This window comes from Tachysurus vachellii, chromosome 22, assembly GCF_030014155.1.
Source record: "Tachysurus vachellii isolate PV-2020 chromosome 22, HZAU_Pvac_v1, whole genome shotgun sequence".
Classification (NCBI taxonomy): domain Eukaryota; kingdom Metazoa; phylum Chordata; class Actinopteri; order Siluriformes; family Bagridae; genus Tachysurus; species Tachysurus vachellii.
In genome coordinates, this window is record NC_083481.1 from 16,392,024 (window position 1) to 16,418,788 (window position 26,765).

General features: G+C 41.5%; 1 protein-coding gene across 1 annotated transcript in view; it reads right to left on the reverse strand.

Moving 5' to 3' along the window:
- The window catches only part of lrig1 (leucine-rich repeats and immunoglobulin-like domains 1), a 40,820-nt gene extending 18,686 nt beyond the window's left edge, over window positions 1-22,134 (reverse strand). Inside the window, exons 1-6 of the mRNA XM_060857824.1 lie at window positions 21,828-22,134; window positions 20,958-21,279; window positions 6,833-6,904; window positions 5,536-5,610; window positions 1,712-1,849; window positions 138-281 (exon numbers count right to left, since the gene is read on the reverse strand). Of these exons, the coding sequence (XP_060713807.1) occupies window positions 138-281; window positions 1,712-1,849; window positions 5,536-5,610; window positions 6,833-6,904; window positions 20,958-21,151 (623 nt within the window). The 5' untranslated portion in view covers window positions 21,152-21,279; window positions 21,828-22,134. The remainder of the gene's footprint in view (window positions 1-137; window positions 282-1,711; window positions 1,850-5,535; window positions 5,611-6,832; window positions 6,905-20,957; window positions 21,280-21,827) is intronic.
- Window positions 22,135-26,765: the final 4,631 nt, after the last annotated feature.

The window sequence follows — 26,765 nt, forward strand, 5'->3', positions numbered from 1 at the left end:
CAGAAATATTCACAAAATAGACACGTGGATCGTGTGTAACGTGCGGATCAAAGGTGTAGCTGATGGATGTATGCAGGTGAGTTCAGGTCTTGTTCTGTGTAAAGGTGGTGTGTGTGTGTGTGTGTGTGTACACTCACAGCTGTGTTAGTCTGGGAAGCTCGAGGCCTTTGACAGGCAGCTGGGTGAGCCGGTTCCTGCTGAGCCTCAGGACCTGCAGAGTGTCGTTCAGGTTCCTGAACGCACCAAACTCCAGGTGTACAATTTTATTACTGCTGAGCGACCTGAGGAAAAAAAAAAAATTCCACACATTAAAGTCTAATCTTCAGTCCATTCTGTATCCTAGTCAGGAACAGGGTGGATTCAGAGACTATCCCGGGAATATCGGGTGGGAATACACCCTGGACGGGACGCCAGAGGAATCTCCGCCTGTTTATTGCGCGCCAAGACGTTTAGACAGAAATGATCCTTGGAGAAATGTTAGTATAAAATATTTTTTATTTGATTCTATTCACTCTCACTCACTCATCTTCTACCGCTTATCCGAACTACCTCGGGTCACGGGGAGCCTGTGCCTATCTCAGGCGTCATCGGGCATCAAGGCAGGATACACCCTGGACGGAGTGCCAACCCATCGCAGGGCACACACACACACTCACTACAGACAATTTTCCAGAGATGCCAATCAACCTACCTTGCATGTCTTTGGACCGGGGGAGGAAACCGGAGTACCCGGAGGAAACCCCCGAGGCACGGGGAGAACATGCAAACTCCACACACACAAAGTGGAGGCGGGAATCGAACCCCCAACCCTGGAGGTGTGAGGAGAACGTGCTAACCACTAAGCCACCGTGTCTAAGCCACTAAGCCAACTGTTCTATTCAGTTACCTTTTTTTATGCCCATAAATAATCCAACAATATTCAACAATGACACATCTCAATCTACATGCACAGTTCTAACGATACCGCTTTTGTCTTTTTGCCTGCTTTTATACATATCGTCGCTGTCGGGCGGAAACCTCGTATGTCCAAATTTGGTCAATTTCATATTTTTTCACATATCGATGCTATTGGTCAGTCCCCATGTGGGTCTGTTATTTTTACAAGTTATTAACCAATCTAAAGTCTTGAAAATAGCTTGAGCGCAAATCTCATAACTCCATTGGACACTTCAACTGTCCACCTCTTCCTCACTCCGCGGGAGAGCTTCACGGCATATTTCTCCTCCAGAAGAGTCGCAACGAATCAACGAGTCTTCTGAGGTAAATGTCTTCAAAACACTGGGCTCAAAGAAAAAAAAATCTTGACCCCCGCTAGTTCTGGTGCTCGTCTGAGGATGGGAATTTAGCGCAAGACAATCCACTGCAACGCGGACTAAACCCTGTGTACTGCAGATAAGGTACGGAGTTTTTTTAATTTCCTGAAAAATAACGGTTTTGGAGATACGAGGATTCCGCCTGACAGCAACGATATATAAGCTTAAGTTTATATATATTTTAAGTTTGGAAAAGTTTCAGGAAATTTAGGTAAAGGATTCTGACAAATCCAGTCACTTTTGATTGAACTCTATCACTAGACGACTCGAGGAGCGTTCTAGCTCTGTGGTGTCCGGAAAAAGAAAAATAGAGTGTAGGAAAACTGACAAGCACGTAGTGGGGAGAAAAGAACGATAGAGAGAGAAAAGGAGAGAGAAATACAGGATGATTGACTCACAGATCTCGGACACGGAGGCCACGAGGGAAGCAGTGTTCTCTCACATCGATGATGTCATTATTACTCAGGTCCAGAGTCTCCAAGTGGGTGAGGTTTCGGAGACGGCTGCCCTGCACGCCGCTAATCTTATTATGGTGCCTGGGAGAGCGAGAGAGAGAGAGAGAGAGAGAGAAATAAGAGCCACTATTAATATATTTGACACGTTTTATTAGTCATAATTAATACATTGGTAAGTGATATGCCCCATGAAACTACAATAAAATGTGCAGGTGGGAAAAAAATGGCTCGGTGAGGAGAGATTTTATGGGCGGTACAAGATCACAGGAAACGTGTCCCGATATTTGTCACATGTAAAAAATATTTATTTCAGGAAACCGCTAATTATATCTTCGCACCTTCATGCTTATTGAATATTCATGAATATTCACGGTCCGTATCCTTAGCAATTTACATATTTAACTTGATCGCTAGCTAGCTTTTCAGAAACTAGTTAGTTTTCCGTGACAGGAACCTGTTCAGGAAGCCGAGAACTTTGAACAGATTTCAACAAGAGGAAATCTTTGCTGTAAATCAGGAACGTAGTGAAACTGCAGTGGTTTTAGAAAAGAAAAAGAAAAAAAACCTATTAATTTTATATTGTATATATCGTAATAGTTGTATAAATACTACTACTCGTATTAGCCGTGCTAGCTAGCTGGATTAGCTTCGCGTGCTTGCCGTGCAACTGGAAACATCTACATCGTTCTCTATTCGTTTGCGTATTAAAGCGTGATCGGGTTAAAGCCGGCGAGTTTGTTGTGATGTCATAAACTGAGCTCATCCACAGAGCGCCTGAGGCCTAGTTTGTGTTTAAGATTACTCTCTTATTCTGTTTTTACACGCTGTTTAAAACACAAGGTCATTCTGGCCTCATGTCAATAATGATTTCAGACACTGATGTACTGTAGAGATTACTACAGTTAATAAGATTTGGTCAGAATAACACTCTGATTGGTCAGAGGTCTTAAGGGCAGAGAATGAAAACATCTGTGATTGGTTAGGGCCAAATTTAGATGTGGAAAACATCATGTTAAATGAAAAACATGAAGAAGTCCACATTTGGAAATGTAGTCATCTTAGTGTGGAGGTTTGATTGTAGGTCTTTCCCAGCTGGTCAGTGCGACGGCGCAGTGGCACGGCTGCCATAACAGCCGCCTCTCCTGGGGAATTTGCATGTTTGCGATTTGCATCATCTTATTTCTCTCGCAGCCTGAGAATCGATTCGTACTGGGAATCTGGTTTGTTTATCGACGCCTTCGCGTTTGAGAAGCATTTAAAGGTCAGAGTCTTTTGGTCCACATCTGGAGTTGTTGGGTTCGAGTTCAGGGCCAGATCTAAGCCAGAGCACATCTCCGTCAAACCAATAAACTCAAGTATATAAATATATTTTGCAGGTGCAATCAGCCTAAAGATGCTAACACTGGCTCTCACACACAACCCTGTGCCTTAAAACCTAATGACTTAATAAGTCCATTTGTGATGACAAACACAAGCTGGTCGGCTGATCGTTCTTTAACACGATCCTCTAACGCTCTAATCCGTCTTCCCAGATGCTAACTGGCTTGAATTCTCTGGTTGCTAATAAGAGCTGATGGCTATTAAGGCTTAATTCTAATAAGTTATTATTGCTATATTTATCCTGGGACTATTTGAGTCCTTTCCCACGAAGGCACACATACGCAAACAGACACGCAACCCCAGAGCTGACCGCTTTAAACCAGAGGAGTCGAAGAAGAGTGACGGAGAACGAAGGAGACAGAAAAAGAGAGCATTCCTTCCACCACCGCACCTGAATAAACAGAAAGCGAGGGAGAGAGAAGGATGGCGTGATGGTGGATGAGGGATGAGCATTGAACGCGGGGGCGGTCCTGTTGCTCCTGGAGCTCTCAGGCTGCACCAAACAGCAGGTTCAACAGCTGCTGACCCGCACCCGAGATCAAAAACACAAACAAAACCCCTGGATGTAAGCGAGTGGGCGTGGCTTGCTTCATCAAACTCTCACCAAAAAAGAACAAAATGCACAAAAGGCTGTAAAGTCAAATCCCTGTACTGCAGGAAATCCCTAGCTCGCCATCTTACTTCTGATCTCTTTCCATCCGCCTCTTTGTGTGTGTGTGTCTGATGACATCACACTGACCCCTTCTACTTCCTGTCCCCGCCTCCCATTCGTTTTACAGTAAGCTGTTTGACTGACAGCTCCAGCTGTCGCCCTTCTCCTGCTTTTCAGCTGTGCTGCTCAGTAAAGATAGACTTTTACCCAGCATGGAACAGCGCGACACGGCAACAGGCCTCGACCCAGGCCGAAAAAAGCAGCTCTGGGACTCGCGTCCCGGACGCGAACGCTGCAAACTCACGCAAACTGTAACATAACCCAATGTCAAATGACTGCATTTCAGACGCTCGAGCCCAGCCACGCTGTCAGCAAATCGGAGCGAGTAGGTTTGGGACCTACTTTTTTTTTTTTTAATAATACGTTGTATTTTTTTTTTTCTGAAAGAGAATGATGAATAAATGTAAATCAATAAGGTAACACCATGACTGTTCAGCCGAGAGCAATCAGGACAGGGATCACTTGACTGCTCAAATGGATGACACATTGGCAGTGGAGATATATTACAGAGAGAGGGAATGTGATACAGGGACGATTGGGGTGCGCGCACACACACACACACACACACACACACACACACACACACACACACACACAGCGTATGGAGTGAGAGATACACAAGGACATGAACTGTGGTGCTACACACACATACACTCACTCACACACACTCACTCACACACACTCACACTCACACACACACTCACACACACACTCACACACACAGAGCGTATGGAGTGAGAGATACACAAGGACATGAACTGTGGTGCTATACACACACACACACACACACACTCACACACACACTCACTCACACACACTCACACACACACACTCACTCACTCACTCACACTCACTCACACACACTCACACAGCGTATGGTGTGAGAGATACACAAGGACATGAACTGTGGTGCTACACACATACACAAACACACACACACACACACACACAGCGTATGGAGTGAGAGATACACAAGGACATGAACTGTGGTGCTACACACACACATACACAAACACACACACAGCGTATGGAGTGAGAGATACACAAGGACATGAACTGTGGTGCTACACACACACACATACACACACACAACCTCTATACACTGGTGTTTATGGATCAGCCTAATGGATCAAATCAGTTCGAGCGAATGTGACATTAGAACGACTCTTTAGATTAATGTATGTAATAAAACACATCAGAACACGCTGTTATAGGACAATAATCAATAACAGAGTGGTGCGGTGATGCAGAGTCACTGTTACCAACCGGAAGATGATTCTTTTCCTGTTTCACAGCTACTTGCAGACTACAATTCTGATTCGATCAGTTTTTATCGGCTTATTGTTACATGTAATGTTTGTGAGTTCTCTCACTAATCTCTCCATTTCCTCTCTTGATTTTGTTAAAACTGTTACAGTAGCACTGATACTGGAGACTCCTTCCATAACCGTTACATAATATATTATTATTCGATTTATTCTGATGATGTAATCGCGTAACTTGAATCTAACACCAGTAGATTTTATCTCCAGAGCCCACAGCGTGCTTTTATCGAGCTCAGCCTCATCGATATCCCGTACGCTGTGTAACTTTTCTAATAAAGGACAGATCTTTAAGAGTAGCTTGAAGCTTGCGCATCGGTGTGCGAGAACACAGCTCGGAGGTGTTGGCTTACAGATGGAGAGTGACGATGGCTGGCGGGGCGCTGCCAAACTCGGGGATTGATGTCAGCTCATTGTGGTCCAGTCTCCTGAGGGTCAAACACAAGAAGACGGTTTAATTACACATCGAAACGAAGGCCAGGGTCTTTTATCAGAGGTACACAGAGAGCAGAAATCAATGTGTCGTGCTACGTTTAGTTATTATGGAGCTCGGTGGATAATTGGTTATAAAACAGGAGGCAGGATGATTCCCGGTGTAGCAACCGGCATGGATGCGATCGAGAGAAACATGTGAGGAAGCGAGCGAGAAAGAGTGAAGCACTCTGGCTGGTGGCCAGCTGTAGCCCCTCGCTGCATAAAATATTTACAGGGCAGGTTAGCGAGTGGTGTCGGGTGATGATGGAAAGTCCTTATTATAGCAAACCTCCTCTTCACTCCCAATTCCCCCCGCTTTGAGAACAATAGCCTCCGACAAAAAGCCTTAAGTGCCCAATAAAGCTGACTGACAGTTGGGCTATGAAATCATTAACTACCGCACTGTAAGTGACACATGCGATTAAACTCATTATTGCAGTTCCTTAGAGCTTCCAGACACCAAACGCTAAACCAGTTGGAGAAAAAAAATGATTTATGATGATGAAACTGCATTAAAACGATTCAGAGCTGAGAGACGACATACGATCTGTCTGTCAATCACGGCAACGCGAGCCAACCGTAGTGTATGAGGAAGAGGGCTAACTGTGCTTTTGCTATTGCAAAAAAAAAAAAATAAAAATAAAATAAAATAAATTATTGGCAATTACATAATTCAATATATTATTAATTTTTTTTATTGTAACATTAATAATATTGTAATAATAACGATCAGGAATCAATGAATTCGTGTTTATAAAATAAATCAGTAAGAACGGAGTTGAAGGAACTTTTTAAAATGTTCCCAGTTGGGGTTTTATTTTATTTTTTACAGTAATGTTTTTTTTTGCTATTGGGATTTATTTATTTATTTATTTATTTATTCATTCTGTTTAAATAAAAAAAAAGTGTCAATAAATTACATGAATTTATTCCGATCTTTGATTTAGTTGCCCAATGGCTTAGAAAATATGCTTCTATAGACTTATTTTAGATTTTATTTATTTTACTTTGGCCTCTTAAACGGCTAGATGTCGAGCTTTGACGCTCGTCTTAGATCGGTTGTGAGAACTGTTATAGATTCTGACGTTTATAGTCGGATTTCAGACAAATCTCAGTCGAGACGTTACATCCCGTAGCTCTGAAGAGACAGCTGGAAGATTTCAGATTTCTACTCACACTTCTTTAAGGTTGGGCAGATTGGACAGGATGTCCGTATCGACTGCCGTCAGCATGTTGTGGCTCAGGTTTCTGTAACAGAAAGAAGAAGAAAAAAAACAATAGCGATCAATCCCGAGTACCGAGTGTAGCATTTTCGCTCTTAGTATTTAACATTCGCTCGTCACTGATGAAATTCTCTAGCAAATTTTCACCTTCCATCCACAAAAATCCAGTGACAAGCAACAAAACAAAACACAGCGCCAGCAACGAAACACACCGCACAGGCACTCGAACGCCGCCGTCGGCAAACCGCACCGTTAACAATCTTTTCGCTCTCGATGCTTTTTCTCATTTCTCATAGCTCTGCTCCGGGAAAACCAGCAGATGAGTTTGGCGTTGGACCGAGCCGAGCCTCCATCTATTCTACTCCATCTATATCTATCTATTCTATATGGTGCCCGATGCATGAAACCAGACTTAAAGGGTACAAACTGTTTGTTCAAGATAGACAGCGGCGACCCGATCGGCTACGAGGATTAAGATACACGCTAAACAAAAATAACCAGTTATTTATCGTGACTGCGGAAAAGCTGAAAATACTTTTTGCTATAGAAAAATAAGTACTAGCTGCTTAGCAAGAACTAGTGATGTAGCCAAAGGTGGCATCAGAAATGATCACAAAAATGATGAGTAACACTTGAAGCTAACATAGCTAACACCTCTCGCTCAAAAGCTTGCTAACTTGTCCAGCTAAGTGTCCTTCACTTATTAACTAAATAGAATGCTTAGATTTTGAAAGTCATTGAATCTTCTATAAACGAAGAAGCGCTGAGGGTAGATGTTTTTTTTTGTTTTGTGAGTGAGTCAGGAGTCGTGCGATTCTTTTAGCGAGACTTTTCTCTTTTCCTAAGATGGTGGAAGGCTGGCTGACGATCAAGTCGTTATCTGACTCACTACATTTCCTTGTACACAAACACATACAGCTGTGGGAAATATAAACATGAAGATGTTCTTTAGAAAGGAAATAAATAATCAGACAGATAAACTAAGAAAGAGGGTATTAGCTTAAGTCTTAGAGGAGAAGGGCTACGGCTGCGAGGGTAAGAGCGCAGCGGATTCTGCTTTGTGTGTAGATAATATCAGAGTACGATGTGCCCCCGAGGCAGCACTTTGACAAGGTGCCGTGTTATAATCGCGCGCTCGGCCCTCCCGCTGCTATTGTGTGCCGTGGCGCTAAGCTGCCTTCCCTGTTACAGAAAGCAATTACCTAATCATGCTAAAGCAAAGTGAACAATTACAGGGTTTCCCTCAATTCTCACCAGGGAGTGGGGGTGGGGGCAAGAATACAGAAAATGGAAAGAAAGAGCATGGGGGAAAAAAAAAAAAGAGGAAAAGTCAGGCACGGCTAATCTGCGACTGCGATCAGCGCAAATGTAGGACAAGCTCGGTGCCGCTAAAAGTGGCCATAATGAAGGCAGGGTAGAGGGAACCTTCACCAAGGTAGCGCTCAAAGAGCCTCTGTTCAGGAGCAATGAGCGACTCGTGGGTGTCAGATATCCGCCATTTCAGAAAGAGAGACGCTAAAGCTGATTTAGCACAGAAGTCGGTCTGGTAACCAGCGGTGTCAATCTTTTTTTTTGCGGACAGTTTATTACTTTTTAAACATTGTGCTTTATGACATCGATATGGCCCCAAGCAGGATTTAACCACGACAGCTCTTTCTTTTTTTTCTGACGTAGTTTTATAAATCTCATCTCAAACAAATCCTAGAAAGTACAGCCAGGGCTGAAGGAGCTGGAAGACTGATGGTACTTCTGGGGGGAAAAATCCTGAGGAAAAAAATTTATGATTTGATAATTGGACCAGCCCAGATTGTTTATATGTTGCATTTCTCTGCAAGGAAGGAGTCTCTAGAGCCAGTGCTTTGGACCGGTCAGTACTGGCAGTGCTGTTAATGCTAGAAGTGTAGCTTTAGGCCATCCTTAAAAATATTTTGGTTTGCCATAACAGTAAAAAAAAAAAAAAAAAAGGTAGGTCGGTAGGTAGGTCTATATATTTTTTCTTTTCAAGTTTCAATGTAAAAAAAAAAAAGTACAATTTTGGTGATGGTGATTATGTAGGTATGAATTTAAACAAATTAGCATATCGTGACGTCACTGACCGGATCTTCAGCCCGTGCCTTCGGTCCAACACACGTTCACATTTCTGTTGTAAAAAGAGAAACATTGTGCAGAAGTATCATTTGCTGTTATGCGTGAGTGTCCAAAGCTGCAGTTGCTGTGTGACGCGTTCCAAAAAAAAAAAATAAATAAATAAATAAAAAACTGGATGCACTCCGAGAGAAAGCTGTTAAAATAAATTTCCTATTTTCGTTTTTCGAAACTTGTGTTGGTTGGTCCAATCGATTCGTGCAATAGATTTTCGAACAATAGAATTTGTATTCGTTGTTTGAAGAAAAAATTGGTCGGCCTTAACGCAAATTTACAACCGGCAAGTCGGTCGGACTTAAAGCAAAAAAGAAAAGAAAATTTGAGTCGGTCCTAAATTGACAGGGTCGGTCGGGTTACGGCAAACAAGAATATTTTTAAGGATGGCTTTAGGTTTGTAGGCAAGAAGAACTTGTGTTTTCCTATTTGGTATTATTAACTTCATTCAAGAGAAAAAACTAAAGCTTGTGAGGACTTCCTGTTTGTTTATACAGATGCAGTAAAGGAAACGATGAGAAACTCACTGAGGTTGTTTTGCAGATGTTGCAAAAAATGTATTGAATGTAACCATAAATAACCGTGATTGCTTGGGTTTACGTGGGCCTTTTGAATTACTATGCTATTAAGATAAAACGACTCATGCCATTACTGGAAAACAATTAACGCTGCATCTGCAACAGTACCACCACTGATTATTTTCCTATAACAGCACACCGCTAAGTGTATTATTACTTTCAATGACTCTGTTGTTAAATCAATCCAGAATTCTTGGCGGTGATGATAGCCGATCACAATCTGATCGTCTCGCTCGTTGCTAGTGTTTGGTTGTGTAGTCTGACGTGAATCTAGAACAGGATACAAAATCAAGTCCATGAATACCAATAAATTCTGTGCTTAGGTGGATAAATATGCTGATGACCTGTCCATCATTGTTCCTTTGTTGTTCTGTTACTGGTAAACCTGAGGTTCTACATCAGTAACATGTTAACCACAGTTTAGTTAACATAGCCACGCTTCCAGCTCATTCCGCCTCTCAGTATCTCCACTCGAACTTGACAGGCCACCGGCTCAAGGAGGGAAGGAAACAAGTGTTTATATAACTTTGATTTGATCCTCCCCGGTCACCCTGCTTTGTTTTTCGCCGCTCTCTATCTTATCTAATGACGTTAACTTCTCACACCTACTGCTTAACCCCAAGGTCGTAACTCACACGGCTGTCGCAACCACCGACTCCAGGCTGAGCGAAACACTCACCTTTTCCCTGCAGATCTCAGAGCTCTGAGAGAGAGCTTTGGTTGTACAGCTCTTTCACCCAGGAATCGGTTTTAAACTAAGGCAACTTGTAGAAACCAAGGTGTCAAAGGGGGTCAAATTGTGTCTCTCGCCGAAGCCGTTCGGCAAGTGGTGGTTCGGTGGAGTGCAAGTGGACTGTGGTGGGAATAAAGTTCTTACAAGTTCATGAGCTCAATCTCGAGGTTTGATATAAACCAAACAAGATGAAGTTTCTTTAGATTTTATTTCTAAAAAGACAAATCCGGGGGGGCACGGTGGCTTAGTGGTTAGCACGTTCGCCTCACACCTACAGGGTTGGGGGTTCGATTCCCGTCTCTGCCTTGTGTGTGTGGAGTTTGCATGTTCTCCCCGTGCCTCGGGGGTTTCCTCAGGGTACTCCGGTTTCCTCCCCCGGTCCAAAGACATGCATGGTAGGTTGATTGGCATCTCTGGAAAATTGTCCGTAGTGTGTGAGTGCGTGAGTGAATGTGAGTGTGTGTGTGTGCCCTGCGATGGGTTGGCACTCCATCCAGGGAGTATCCTGCCTTGATGCCCGATGACGCCTGAGATAGGCACAGGCTCCCAGTGACCCGAGGTAGTTCGGATAAAGAAGTAGAAAATGAATGAATGAATGAATGAATGAAAAGACAAATCCTTCTGGTTCCTTTTGGTTCTACAGAAAATCTTGAGGGTTTTTTTTACCCTGACTAGATCAGGGGTGTCCAATCTTAGACACAGACACTTTGGACACCCCTGATTTAGAGTACCTCCTCACAAGGCAAACATCATCTTGATAAAACTCTTCCCGAGGCAAACGTCTTTCACACATTTTACTTTCAAAACAATCGTTTTTTGTTCCATATTAATTTAAATCACCTTTGTTTTGACCTCTGCTTTCTGATAAGGTTCAGTTGGCTCCAAGGCTTCTGTCTCGAACCAAAAACATGTCAGAAGTCAGAAATTCTACAAAATACTAAACCAGAGATGGTTGGTACCTCTGCTTTTTGAGTGAGCAGCGTATTCTAGGTCAGCGGATAAGCACGAGTCTGATCTTTCCAGAAACCACCATGCAGCTGTGCGACAGGCATTAAAATGCAGCCGTAAAACTTATCATTCCTTGTGTAGACGCGATAAGCCGAGCTGTTTAATAAAATCGACTGGAAAGTGCACAGAATAACGTACTTGTTCAAACAGAAATCTCATGTTGCTGATAGTGAAGCCTTTGATGGAAGTAATCAATCAAACTTAGCATCAGACTCTACACTGCTTTCAGGCTCCTATCAGCCCAAAGGTGAGGTGCGAGTAACGGACAAACCTTTTTACTTGTTGCTTGAAATCGGGAGCTTTTCTTGTGAAATTACTTTACAGCCCAAACAGACAGACCAAATTCTCAAATCCTGTACATAAACGATACACAGGACCAAGATGAAGAACTAGCCGACACGATTTTCTTTATGTCTTCCTTCCCTTCTCTAACAAGCGACTTCCTATACCAGGAAATGGCTGATTGATTCAGGGGTCAAACTTATTTGGGCAATGTTCACCAAGCAAGGTGACTGGACCCCTACTGAAATGGTACATCAATATAAATAATATATTACAACTGAGCAGTTCTACGGCGAGTTATATAGCAAGTCGTCTGCCACGTCTGTTCCGATAATCAATAAAAATGTCTGGAGTCACTTTCAAGACCCCTGCTGCAGAAACAGTAAGATGATTCATAACGTGGTGGAAGTACTGCTCCTTATCAGGCCGTATTTACGGATGACATCCCGAGCACGCACTTTGCTTCTGCAGAGTGTGAAGTGATGGCAGCGACGAGCCTTTATGACGCAGCTGGTAGACGGAGCAGCGATTTAACACGTCTCCTTTCAGACGGCTATAAACTAGTCAAAGAGTAACTCGGGCAGAGAAAGACAAAACCAGAGAGCCGCTAGCAAGACGTATCTCTCTCTCATTCTCTCTGCTTCACTTTCTCTTCCTCACTTTCCTGTCATAAAGACTTTTTACAGCCCGGCAACACGGCTGATAGGGAATCCGGTGGCTTTTTCGTCCCGGACCAAACATCGCTTAAAGGTATAAAAAGCGTCTGGCAAACGTGAAAAACTTGAAAGAACCCTTGAAGAAAAAAAAAAATCAGTGGTCTAAATGAAAAGTACCCTAGGTGATTAACGTGGACTCCATTCTTTCTGCTTTGTTCTTGTATCTGAAGCTGAGGAAAATCACATCTTGGGCCCATGTGCGCGAATGCTGAATACACAAATCGCACATGCTGCAACGGGCAAAGGGTCTGCTTTCGCCCGGGGCACGGAATGATCCGGAGCCACGCAGACGCCAGCCAAGAGTCTGACACAACACACATATAGAGTGTGTGTGTCTGTGAGAGAAAGAGAGAGAGAGCGAGAGAAATAGAGATTAATCTTGATTACGTTTCTTTTTGTAAAAACTAGTCATCGTTTTATGTCCTGTATGGAAAGACGCCATCCGAGATTTATTGCAGAAGATAATAAATACAGCTGTTCGGGGAAAATGAGCGATCATTAGAAATCTTTTCTAAGTTTATTATGCTTGCATCAATAACGATATCAATTTAGCAGGGGAATCGTACAGAGCACGATTATGTTACGCAATAAGGATCTGATCTGCTTCGATAATGAACCAAGAACTGCGAGAAACACGAGGGAAGAGAAGGGACGAGATAGTGAACTCTTTTACGCGAGTGTCTTCTTGCAGACGATCACGGATTCATCTTTGGGTCGTTAGCGTCTGTATAACGACGTTATCTGACTTTTCGGATCGATTAACAGCTAATTATATTATAATAGTATATGCCTCTAATAACGATGTTCTATGATAATCAGGTTAATCGTATTTTATTAGTGGGAAATGAGATGAACCGATCCGGATTGCGCATTTTTCAGCTAGCCACCTTTTGTTTTTCATCTAGATACACCTTAGGCCATCCTTAAAAATATTTTGGTTTGCCGTAACAGTTAAAAAAAAAAAAAAAAGGTCGGTAGGTAGGTCTATATTTTTTTTTTCAGGTTTCAAGGTAAAAAAAAAAAGTACAATTTTGGTGATGGTGATTACGTAGGTATGAATTTAAACAAATTAGCATATCGTGACGTCACTGACCGGGTCTTCAGCTCGTGCCTTCGGTCGAACACACCATTCACAATTTTGTTGTAAAAAGAAAAACATTGTGCAGAAGTATTATTTGCTGTTATGCGTGAGTGTCCGAAGCTGCAGTTGCTGTGTGACGCGTTCCAAAAAAAAAAAAACCTGGACGCGCTCCGAGAGAAAGCCGTTAAAATCAACTTCCTATTTTCGTTTTCGAAATTTGTGTTGGTTGGTCCAATCGATTCGTGCAATAGATTTTCGAACAATAGAATTTGTATTAGTTGTCTGAAGACTAAAAAAAACTGGTCGGTCTTAACGCAAATTTATAACCGGCAAGTCGGTCGGACTTAAAGCAAAAAAAAATAAAAAAAATTTTAGTCTGTCTTAATTGACAGGGTTACGGCAAACAAGAATATTTTTAAGGATGGCCTTACATTACATTTACGGCATTTGGCAGAGCGCCATTGTTATCCAGAGCGCCTTACATTTATCTCATTTATACAGCTGAGCAATTGAGGGTTAAGGGCCTTGCTCAAGATTGGTAGCTTGGTGGCCCGGGGCTTCGAACTCACAACCATCCGAACAGTAGTCCAACACCTTAACCACTGAGCTAAACAAAACAAGGTTTTATAAGATTCTGTTTCATTATTTCCCTTTTTACTTATTTTCACAATTGTTCACAGGACCTGTCATTAAATTATTTATACAATAAAATCGCTTGATGATAGATGGTATCTTCACAAACATCTGGAAAAATACCTTTGAATTATGTTTGAGCGATTGAGCTGTTTTTTTTGTTCCAACCGTCCAGCGATTTTTTAGACAATACAGACGAAATATCAAGAATCTGTTATTCCCTTGTGCGAGTCTTAAGGTTGCCAGATCTCCTACACTCTTAAGATTGGGCCAGGTTGTGATTTGCAGTTACAGGACTACACATGTTGGGGGTGTTCCTCAAGGCCCTATGTTCTCCACACTCTCTGTTTTTAACAACCCCTCCCCTATTCTACTTTTTTCCTCTAATGTCTTTTCCAGCTCTCCAAACTCTTACCAGATGTACAGAATTCACAGATGATTCATCCATCAAGCTCACTTTGTAGACGTTCTCTCAAAACAAAGGAGGGAAGGCAGATACCGCATTCTCAAATATGATGCATCTTAAAGCAGAATTTGCTTCGATTCCAAACTGAATCACTTTGTACTATCTAGAAAGATATCATTCGACTGTGATCTTAGTTATTGTTTTAATTTTCGTTCTCCCTGTTTCGCTTTCTTTATTTTTTTCCGACCAGGTCTCCGTGGTTAACAGTAACAATTTTTCTGATTTGGGTAAGAAACTAAAAAGGTGATAAACCGCTCCAATCATGACTAGCCTTCCAAAAAAGTGTCCTTGAAAACATGTGAGCTGTGTGCTCCGAGCCTCTCCGACGCAGTGGGCTGTTAATCTCAGTGCCCGGCAAGCCAAGCTAAACACAGCCTAGCTCTGATAACGCACACACACAACTTGTCTACTTGACTCGACTAACTTATCGACGCTGACCTGCTAACGCCTCCGAGCATTGACACACGCTTTCAAATCCTAATTAGGAATTGAGGCCCCTAAAATTCCTTCCCCACACAACCACACACACGTCGCTAGATTGCTTACCAACACTTCTACCAAGCAAAGAACTCCCTACAAATGCAAATGACAGAAGGGAAACACCAATCGCTACCCCCTTCGCTTGCTAAAACCACCCAGCATGCTATTCTGGGTCAGGGGCCATGACCCTGTAGGCAGCATAGGGGGGAGGGCTAAATGGGAGAGCCAAAGACTGAAGCCCTATTCTTACAACCCCGAGGGTGTATATGAGTCACACCGAGCTCCATTAGCATAGTGTCCTTTTATCCACATGCAGTGGGAAACTGGGAAAATGGCCACTCGTTTGAGACACACACACACACACACACACACACACACACACACACACACACACACACACACACACCTAGGCAGAAGGACGGTGTTTAAATGAGTCAGGATATTTGGGAAAGTCTTTCTGACTGGCTAGCAGACGGTGGGTGGCAAATTTCTGGCAGCGTGAGAACTTTTGGATTAAGTTGTCAAGATGTGATCTCTGCTAAGATGCTCGGGAGAAATCCACCGTCCGGAGGTCGAGACGACTTCATGACGTAAAACTCGGAACAGCTGAGAATTAGCAAAAGTCACATGTAACCAAAACATGATATAAAAATACCTTCTTTTTCTCAAGTTGGTATTTAAGAATATTTGATTTAGCAGGCTAAAGCAGGCTTAAACACGTCGCTCTGCATGGCTGTGTTGGGTGACTGATTAACTGAAGACGCCATTTTGATGGCACTTTTTTTTTAATCATGGAAACATCACAATTAACAAAAACGACCTCAAAACAATTCGGGAATAATTAAATACTGAGATCTGAGCTCTCAACCTCACCATCCCAGCAGACACCTTGGAGCCCTGAAGAGCAAGACCATTCTTTAGAAAACAGAACATCAGGAACATCAAGAACATCAGTGTGTGTGTTTTTCTTTGCGATCGATGCATGACGGAGACGACGGACACTATGAAATTACTTCTCAGGACCATCAAAGAACGACTCAAGATTATTATTTTTCGTGCAAAAGCAGATGACGTTTACTTCCTCATGCGCAAGTTCCCTGACCATCACATCTCCGTTACTGCCTAGGAAGCTTTGTTAAAATTCCCCCATCTTTAAGATGCCGTAAGTCAAGAAGGCTTCACTCAGGAGACGGGAACTTCCTCATCCGGAAATCTCCGAGTCACGTGACCTGGACCTTTTTTTACTAGCTGACTTTGTTTGTGACAAGATTAAATCTGTCCAAGCCGAAACTGACTGGAAGGACATCCTCAGTTATGTCTTAAATGTTACCAGATATAATTAATGTCTGGTGTGACTCTTGTGTAAGCTCAGCATCAGGAAGGAGGAACCGGCCACATGACGGATTAACTTTAGCCACGTTGCTAATCACGGTCAGTGATGCAACGTCTGCTAGTAACACGAGATCCAAGCTGGGAAAAGCAAACCAGTGAGGGAATCTTGATGTCATATCAAACACAGATGTGATCCCGGACTATGTCATAGGGTTAGGGTTATCAAATCGAGAGGGAGCTTAGTAGGGGTGTAAACACACATTGCTACTCTCTGAATCTGATTAGTGTTCTCATAATCCTTATCTGGATTTAAGTGGGCGTGGCTTAAACTGGGAAACATTTCGCATCAACACACTCAACTGTCAGTATCCTAAACCGCAAATACATCACCCAAGTTCGTAATCAAAGTTGTTTTCATAACCCTATTCTTGTAGAAGATATTATCTGAACACTATTTCTGTTCGGTTACGTCATCCCACTTTCTGGTGACTCAGTCGACAGGCCTCCGCTCAAGAGGAAGTCCGCGTAAGATTCAGGGTCGTGGACAGGGTAGAAAGTGGACCAGCAGGTTAACGTTGGAGCTTCCTGCTTGGTCTTTGTCCAAACTGGCAGTTGTTTCATAACTCCTTGCTACCTACAGAAGACGGTGTTGATAAGCGGAAGGATGACGTCTCAGCGTCCAAGCAAGGTCCTTAACCCCAAAATCATCAGCAACCCTGCATGATCCTACATGGTTAGTGTTCCTGTGAACATCTTATTCAACTTCACTCAAGGATGTGAGCTAACAATGAGACAGTTTCCTTCAATCGGCACTCAACGCACCCAAACAGCTCTGTCAGGTTTTCGTGATTCACGTCCAGTCATCCCTGACACACGCTGGCAAAAATATCATCTGCCACTCCTTTGCTCGATGTAAAAAAAAAAGGTCTCGTCATTCAAGCTGTTTGTATGAAATACTTTCAGTAACTAGTTTAACAGCACCTTCACCTAACTTTTGTCAATATGATCTCCACAGTATATAAAAGAAAGGAAGATGATATTATATCGTGATAATTGCACAAAACAAGTCTGTTATCACTGTTTGTAATATAAACATGGTGAAATTTTTAGGATTGTTTATAGAAATATATTTAGATTTGGATCGATTTTGGTTGCGTTTTAACCAAATGAAGATATGGGAAAGGGGTCTACATTTTGTACGATGACGCCGTTGCTATGTTGTGTTTAAAAAAAATTTATTATTTCATGGGTTTAACATCAAAATCAGGAGATAGCGGGAATAGAAATATTTGATTCCGTATTTGATTCCTGATCTGATTCCACTTTTATTCCATTTGAATCCATCAGTCATTTTAAGGCATCTTGTAAATTTGCCCTAATTTATAAAAGATTAGCAAGAACACAAAAAAATATAGTCAGTGCTTGGAAGTATATTGGTGTTATATAAGCAATGTTCCATCAGTTAAAATGAAGAAACTGAGTGTTAAACAATGTGAAAACTAGAACCTTTTAAAAGGTCAGTTCCGCATTGAAACTGGCTATCTTCCATCTCGGAAGATTCCTCTCTCTGATACATCTCCTGACGCTGCTCGCACTTTGATATCTGCCGTCAGAAAAGAAGGGCATCGTGTGCACGAACACGTCTAGGTGTCTCACAGATAATACGAAGTAGTAAAGCCGGCCCCTTTGAAAACACAACAGCTGCGGCCAACGAAAGAAAAAAAAATCCCATAAAAGCCGATAAGTACGAGGTGAATTGTTCTGGCTTGTGGATCACGTGATTTTAAAGAATAACACTGAAGGTGAAGGTGAGGAGACGGACAAAATAACAATGGGGTGAAAAACAATCACTCAACTACCTGCTGAAACTCTTCACAAAGCTGTTCGGGTTCTATTTTCATTTCATAAGAGATTAGCAACACCGAGACTAGACTACACCTAAATAATCTTAAATAAGAGCTGGACAACACGACACATAACATTTTATCGCCCCCGCTGATAAAGTCTGATGAAGCGTTTCGAAATGATTTCTAAAGCTCTTGTCTGGAACGTTCTGTTTCACTCGCAGGGATGATCATGAATTTTTATCATTTTAACAGGAATTCTTATTTATAGCTCGTCATTAGATCCTTCTAGGATTTCTTGGAATTGTTTTGATTGTTGTGGTTAAATGTGGCTTGATTCTGCTGCTTAATGTTTTCCAAATGAAGGTTTTATTTCCCTTTTCAGAAAATTACTTCAATTGGCAAAATTGCAAGCACAGGATCCTTCTTTTAAAGTCCTACCTATTATTTACTCGCTTTTACTTTTTATTACTACCTATCCTATTATTTAACTATTACAGAGCTACAGGTCCTGCTTTTCTTCTGTTTATAGATGCTTCGACGTCCATGCGACAGGTTGGTTCCTTTTATCGCTTGTGTTACGACAGCTGTGTGTCTTTCTTGAAGTTAATAAGAAATAAAAGTGCAGCTTGTAACCTTAAAGAGAAACTCCTAAGCTCCTCTACTGTCCTGAAAAATTTAGCTTTGACTGTAACGAATCGGTGACACTGGAGACTCCTTCCATAAATATGACACACAGCAAACATCACCGTATCGACGGCCAACGATCGAGTCACTTCAGCACTGAACGAAGACAGAGCTAGAAAATTACTCGATACCACGTGACCAATCAGCGCACTCTTGTATATTCTCTGATCTAAAACGTAATAAAGCTGTACTTTTCTAACCAAACCCTCACCTACAACAATTTAGGTAAATTAAACTTATTACTCTATTATTGCTGTTATTAATCTATTACTCCTCTTAGCACGTGCTCTTGGGAATTATGTTCATAATTTGTAATCAGTAAGTTTGTTTATATTACGACCTCCTGTAATGTCACTGTCGCGAAGCGTAAACAATATACCTCAAATATCTATCTCCGCATTCGTACGGTTTGTTAAGGTAAATAAACTTTCGTTACACGTCAACGACTTCCGTTCACCGCGACAATCACCGAGGAAAGGCCCGAGAGCTCGGAGAAGGTGACCTGTCTACACATCACCTAAAAAGGTACCGCTTTCTCTCAACAGAAGAAGTGCCAAAATCAGGGTGGGTGATTAGATACGATTTGGTTTGTTATCGTCGTCTAAGCAGGCCCGCAACGAAAGGGCGTGAGAATGTGTTTTATATCAGACCACATGCTGGTCTTTTTTTAGTCTCTTTTTTTTTTTTTTTATTTACTGTTTTCTTTTTCTCTTCTTACATTTCTATCTGGGAACTTATATTCTATCAGATCTGTAACATACTCACGGCAAAAGGAGTCATAAGTAGATCAGTATATATTTTATGATGTATAGTTTATGATGTTACCATCATAGTTTGACAGTTTTGTGAATGGCAAACCTACATATTGTAAAATGTAGGTGTCCTGTGTAAGTATTGTGTGTGTTTTTGTGTTATAGAGACAATCAAAAGTAAGTATTGTGTGTGTTTGTGTTATAGAGACAATCAAAAGTAAGTGTGTGTTTGTGTTATAGAGACAATCAAAAGTAAGTGTGTGTGTGTGTGTTTGTGTTGTAGAGAATCATAAGCAAGTGTTGTGTGTGTTTTTGTGTTATAGAGATAATCAAAAGTAAGTGTTGTGTGTGTGTTTGTGTTATAGAGAATCATAAGTAGGTGTTGTGTGTGTTTGTGTTATAGAGATAATCATACGTAAGTATTGTGTGTGTTTGTGTTATAGAGATAATCATACGTACGTATTGTGTGTGTTTGTGTTATAGAGATAATCATACGTAAGTATTGTGTGTGTTTGTGTTATAGAGATAATCATACGTCAGTATTGTGTGTGTTTGTGTTATAGAGATAATCATACGTCAGTATTGTGTGTGTTTGTGTTATAGAGATAATCATACGTAAGTATTGTGTGTGTTTGTGTTATAGAGATAATCATACGTACGTATTGTGTGTGTTTGTGTTATAGAGATAATCATACGTAAGTATTGTGTGTGTTTGTGTTATAGAGATAATCATACGTCAGTATTGTGTGTGTTTGTGTTATAGAGATAATCATACGTCAGTATTGTGTGTGTTTGTGTTATAGAGATAATCATACGTAAGTATTGTGTGTGTTTGTGTTATAGAGATAATCATACGTAAGTATTGTGTGTGTTTGTGTTATAGAGACAATAAACAGTAAGTATGGTGATATATAAGGAATGATATTTGACATGACTCCAGGTGGATGTTGTTTACATTTTTCCTCACTAGTCTAGTTTGATATAAATAAGTTTATACATTATCTTATCTTATATATATTAAGCATGTAAATAAGTATATAGTTTCTATATAAATATTTCTAGTTTTTCTATGTAAAATAACGTCTAATGACGGATATAATGACTGTTGTTTATCTTTGCTATTAGCACTTTGTTTAATCCGTAGTGATGTCGTCGTGAACGAGCGCGAGCGTTTTATACGCGCTCGAGAACTCTTGAGTGCGAGTTCAACTGGCCGAAACGTTTCAAAATGATAACAAAACGGCATGTGAGCACTTAACAGGCCTGAAGGGAACCGATCCCGGATCGTCCATGTCTGATCTGCCAAGATTGGGAATCGCTACAGATTGGTCAATTAGCGGTACTTACAGATACACGGTCCGATCCGGTAAATCTTTGGGAATATCGGTTAGTTTCCGGTGGCTGCAGTCGGTCGCGTCTGAAGTGCACGTGCAGTTTTGTGAACAGGGCAAATCCGAGCTCGAGCCGTGAACGATGAACAGTTCCATGGTTACGAGGCAATAAAAAACATAATATGAAATGTGTCCCAGAGCCGCCGCCATTTTGTGTCTATCAGTTCTGATCTAATCTCTCCACAGATCCGAGTCAGGTTTGTTTTGGTTGATTATTTATCCTCCATGACGTGGTCTGGATGCGAAGAAAGCATCGTGAACGTCTTCTTTTGCGTGTCCTAGTAAAACAGAAAGGTGTAAAAAAAAAAATAAAAAAAAATGTTTCCCAGGTCCCAGGTTTCACACCTTCACACAAAGTTTAGTCTTGTTTATTTTCCTTTAAAGTCCTGAAGCAGAAAGTACAATAAAATAAATGCTTCGAATGGCACAAAAAAAAAACATCGGCTCATGAAACTTTTGCGGTACCAAAGCCAAACTGGTGTGTAAGTCCGAAGCTGTTGTCCTTAAAAGGTTGAAAATGAGGTGTGTGTATGTGTGTGCGCGCGCGCGTGTGAGTGTGTGTGCGCGCGCCAATCGATTAGATTTGACCGTTTTGGATCCGATCCGAATATTAGAAAGGTTTTAAAACGAGATCCCACAAACAAACAGGATGACGAGTGTTTATAGAGGAAAGAAATCCGGGTTGTTTTGTAGCCGACGCCGCTGTAACGTGTGTCCACGTGAAAAGTGCAGAAATGTCGTTCCACAGAGACATGTTCAGTGTTCACACCGTGCAATGTTCAGTGTTCACACAGTGTAATGTTCGGTGTTCACATTAAACACTCACTCTGTGTAGAATAACACACAAAAACATCACAGGGTTTGTGTGTAAAAGCCGCCGCGGATCCTGAGCTAACTTTCTGCGCTCGAGACCGGTGAAGCTTCTCATCAAAAAAAAAACAGCTCAAATCCAAACGATCCGGTTATTTAAACGCTTCTCCTTTCACTTCTGATCGTAACTGCAGATCTATCCTTTTTTTCCCTTTTCTTTTCCTCCTCTATCTGTCTTTACTTTCCTCCTTTTCTTTTCCTTTCCTCAGGACGCACGTTGGAAGAGCTTCGGACTCGTAAAGACCCGCCCATCTTTCCTGCTGATTGGTTAAAATTATGTAACACCAAGCCGCCTTCGTGATCCCATTGGATGCGCTTACAGCTCGGTTATCGAGCAAGCAGCTGTCAGTCACAGCGTGTTAGCTCCGCCCATGTTCGCCACCGCGGGTGTGAAACACCTCTCCTGCCCCCCCCCCCCCTTTCACTCTCAACCACAACTTAAAGGGGGGGAAAGAGAGAGCGCACGAGCGCAGTAAAAGTTGACTAAAATACACAAATCTGTACAATAAAATGAGGTAAATGATATACATTAATAAAGCTAAAACACAAGCAACATAAAAACACAACTAAACAATAAATAAATGCAAGAATACAAAGTCTTGAGTTGGCAAACACTGTACATGCAAATATATATGAACAAATAAATCAATAAAAATACATCCAAATATATATAAACAAATAAATCAATAAAAATACATCCAAATATATATGAACAAATAAATCAATCAATAAGTAAAAATACATGCAAAATATATGAACAAATAAATCAATCAATAAATAAAAATACATGCAAATATATAAACCAATTAATCAATAAATAAATAAAAATACATGCAAAAAGTTGAAATAATAAATAAAGTGAAATAAGCAAGAGGAAAATATTGTCAATTGTTAAAATTTTTAATAAAATGTAAAGAAAGTAATTAAAATGCTATTAAATTTTAACATCATTTGAAATTTATTTCAGTTAAAAAGATTTGAAGGGGAAAATAGAATTTAAATGTAGGTCCGATGAATGAATAAAGAATGAATGACTGGATAAATGACACCGATAATAGAATGAAACCAAGTGTACAGGAGATGCAGTCCCAAACAACAGGCCAGAAGAGATTGTCAATAAACATGTTTTGGTTCACACTGTAAGCCATAAAGAGTTGGAAGAGCATGTCTTTGAAATGAAGACAGCATATTTATGACAACTATCAAACAGACAACGGCGAAAATAAACAAATCGTTCTCAATCAAATTCAGATCCCGGATGATGTGCTGTTGATTATGTCTAAGCATGCAGCTGTGTGTGTCCCAGAAACTTTCTCACAGCGCATCAGATGTGTTCTGAAGCTGTAGATTACACAAAAATAATAATTTACTGCTGTATGACTTGAGTGTAAATCATATGTAAGATCTCCTGGGTTTAATCATTTCTGGTTGAAGTGTGAATAAACAATCGCAGTTGACAGAAAGCAGTTCTCGAGTGCTGGAAAACAATCGCAGACTCGTGGAATCTGCAGCCGTGCGTTTTCCCCTCTTTAACCTAAAAGGCATGTGCGTCAGGTATGCCAGCGTTCTATTTCCAGAGGCTTGCTGACATGGCTTCTCCCATGATTTACCTGCCAGTTCACCAGCTGTAAATAATTTGCTTTACAAATAACTCCAGAGTGACATGCGGGTCAAAGTTAGAGTTTAAGATTAGGAGCAATAGCAGCCTGAGCACCATAACATAACGTGCAAGAGGTCACTAGGTGACTGAGTGAAGGACAAACCAGCAGTGAAGCAGCCTGAGTTATAGTTTGGTGGAGACCTAAAGCTCTGCCCAGATTAGAAATCCTGAATCCTGTAGAGATCTCTGGGGTTTTGGAGACTAAATTGTCTCTGAATGATTAAATTTGCCCTTCTTCAGGAGGAAGGTTTGGTTATTGAGTTGAATCTCTAGTGATGGTGCTTCATTGGATACCAGATTCAAAAAAGCTGCTCAGAGAAGTCCTGCTGCTGCCTGTCTGTCTGCCTGTCTGTCGTCTGTCTGTCTGTCTGTCTGTCTGTCTGTCTGTCTGTCTGTGGCCAATCACAATATCAACTATGTCTGTAAACAGAATATTCACGTTTATGCAATAAAAAATAACAGACAGTTATGCATCAAATCCTGTCTGTCTGTCTGTCTGTCTGCCTGTCTGTTGTCTGTCTGTCTGTCTGTCTGTTGTCTGTTGTCTGTCTGTCTGTCTGTCTGTTGTCTGTCTGTCTGTTGTCTGTTGTCTGTCTGTCTGTCTGTCTGTCTGTCTGTTGTCTGTCTGTCTGCCTGTCTGTTGTCTGGTTGTCTGTCTGTCTGTCTGTCTGTCTGTCTGTTGTCTGGTTGTCTGTCTGTCTGTCTGTCAGTCTGTCTGTCTGCCTGTCTGTTGTCTGGTTGTCTGTCTGTCTGTCTGTCTGCCTGTCTGTTGTCTGGTTGTCTGTCTGTCTGTCTGCCTGTCTGCTGTCTGGTTGTCTGTCTGTCTGTCTGTCTGTCTGTCTGTCTGTGTCTGTAAACAGAATATTCAGGTTTATGCAATTAAAAAATAACAGACAGTTATGCATCAAATCCTGTCTATCTATCTATCTATCTATCTATCTATCTATCTATCTATCTATCTATCTTATCTATCTTATCTATCTAAGTACAGTTCTTAAAACGTACAGTTCTTAAAACATGCCACATAGATTAATTTGTGCTTTTATTTATAATTTAATGTATATATTAAGATTTAATTGTAACACTGTAATGTGCGCTTAAATGCCATGGATCTGTGAGTGGGTGCACGCTGACATTCCTCACTCACGTAACTGACAGTAGTTACTGAACAGTGTGCTTTAAATCGGCTTAAACATTTAACAGATTGGTGTTGAAGATCTCTGAGTAATTGTCGGCAGCTTAAAGCGTCCATCAGGATCAAGCACAGCTGGAGTGTAATCACTCAGTGACTAAATTAACCTCCTGTCTTTATTTAAAGGTGGAATGTGCGGCTTTGCTCTGCTGTCTGTTAGTAAACTGTAGACATGCTACAGCTTTACGGTTTCCTCACCGTGACTGTTATGACGCAGTAACATCTAATTATGTGGTAAAACCACTAATTCAAAACACTAAAGCACTAAAAAGATAATAATACTGTGGCTTTATTGTACCTGTTCCTTAATTGGTGCCAAACAGTTTACGTCTCTGACAAGTGCTTTGTACTCGAACAGAGCCAAAAACCTTCATTTTGAAATTTGGTCCATTTTTTAAAATGTATTTTGAGCTTTGAATGACAACAGCTATTTCATCTGAGATAATAACTTTTTTTTTAAAAAAACATTACTGTTTTAAAAAACATTAAAAATAACCCACCTCCTCTAAACTGGTTTTGCAGTAAACACATGGGCTGCGTTTGGCTCGGTCAGGTCCGAATAATGAGAACTATGTGAGTATTCTAGTCACGACCTAATGAAAGCATCATATGATTGATTGTATTTCTTTGTCTGGCTCTCACACTCTCTCTCTCTCTCTCTCTCTCTCTCTCTCTCTCTCTCTCGTTCTTTGTGTGTTTATGTGCTTGAATGTTTCCAGCCGTGTTCACGTACCGCTGGAAAGAGATGAAAGGGACTTCAGCATGCGGTGGGACTAAAGGTGCAAAGCGTAAAGACATTAGATGCACCGCAGAGAGAGATGCAGCCCCTGACCACACGTTTATTCCAGCTTTTTTGGGGGAGAGAATGGATTGTGCATATGTGGTTGTGATCTTCACCATGCCAGATTCTTTAAAGATAACGAGCCCATCTGTTGGAGTTATTCATCACCACTAAATCAGGGGAGGCGTGAAATCGGGTGGGCTCATGGAGCTCACGCTGGATGGCCGGCAGTGTGGAAATGCCTCATCAAATAAGAACCAGAGCTGCAGCTAAAGTGTGATCCATATGATCCATATGCAACGTTCATACGTGGATGTGTTCAGCCCAGGTATTTTTCAAAGCATGTATTCTTGATGCACACTTGAGGTGTGTGGGGGACTTTTTTTTATGCCACTTCCAGCCACTGCTAAAGGATTCTGATTAATTTTGGCCATTCTTAATGCGATAGGGACCAATCCAACATGCTACTAAATGAATTCTGACTACTCTTACCCACTCTCAAAATCATTCTGAACACTCCCACATACATACAGTGTACCAGTGCTTCCCACTCCCACTGGAATCTGGCCTATTCCTCCTGCTCCTCAAGGATCTGTGAGCATTTCTTTGCTCCTGAAGGAATTCAGCCCAGTCTCATCCACTCCCAAAGTCATTCTCACCGATCCCACCCAAAGTTCAAGGTGATCTGAATAATCCTCCTGCAACTCCTAAAGTAATTCTGACCAAATAGTCTCTCGCTCCTCATGGGATTCTGATCGATCCTCCTCTCACCTAAAGGAATCCTGATCTGTCCAGAACGAATTCAGAACAATCTGTTGCTTTGAATTCATTCTCACTAATTCCATCCATGTATCTTAAGATAATCTGAGCAATCATGCCCAAACCCAAAGAAATTCTGACCAATCCTGCCAAGTGGGGAAGTCGTGGCCTAATGGTTAGAGAGTCTGATTCCTAACCCTAAGGTTGTGGGTTTGAGTCTCGGGCCGGCCACGACTGAGGTTCCCTTGAACAAGGCACCGAACCCCCCCACTGCTCCCCGGGCGCCACAGCATAAATGGCTGCCCACTGCTCTGGGTATGTGTGTTCACTGCTGTGTGTGTGCACTTTGGATGAATTCAATGCGGAGAACATATTCTGAGTATGGGTCACCGTACTTAGCTGTATGTCACTTCACTTCACAGGTCCAAAAGACAGTCTGATCAGTCTTTCCTGTTCCTGAAAGAATTCGGGCCAATTCCGGACAGTCCTAATGGAATTCTGT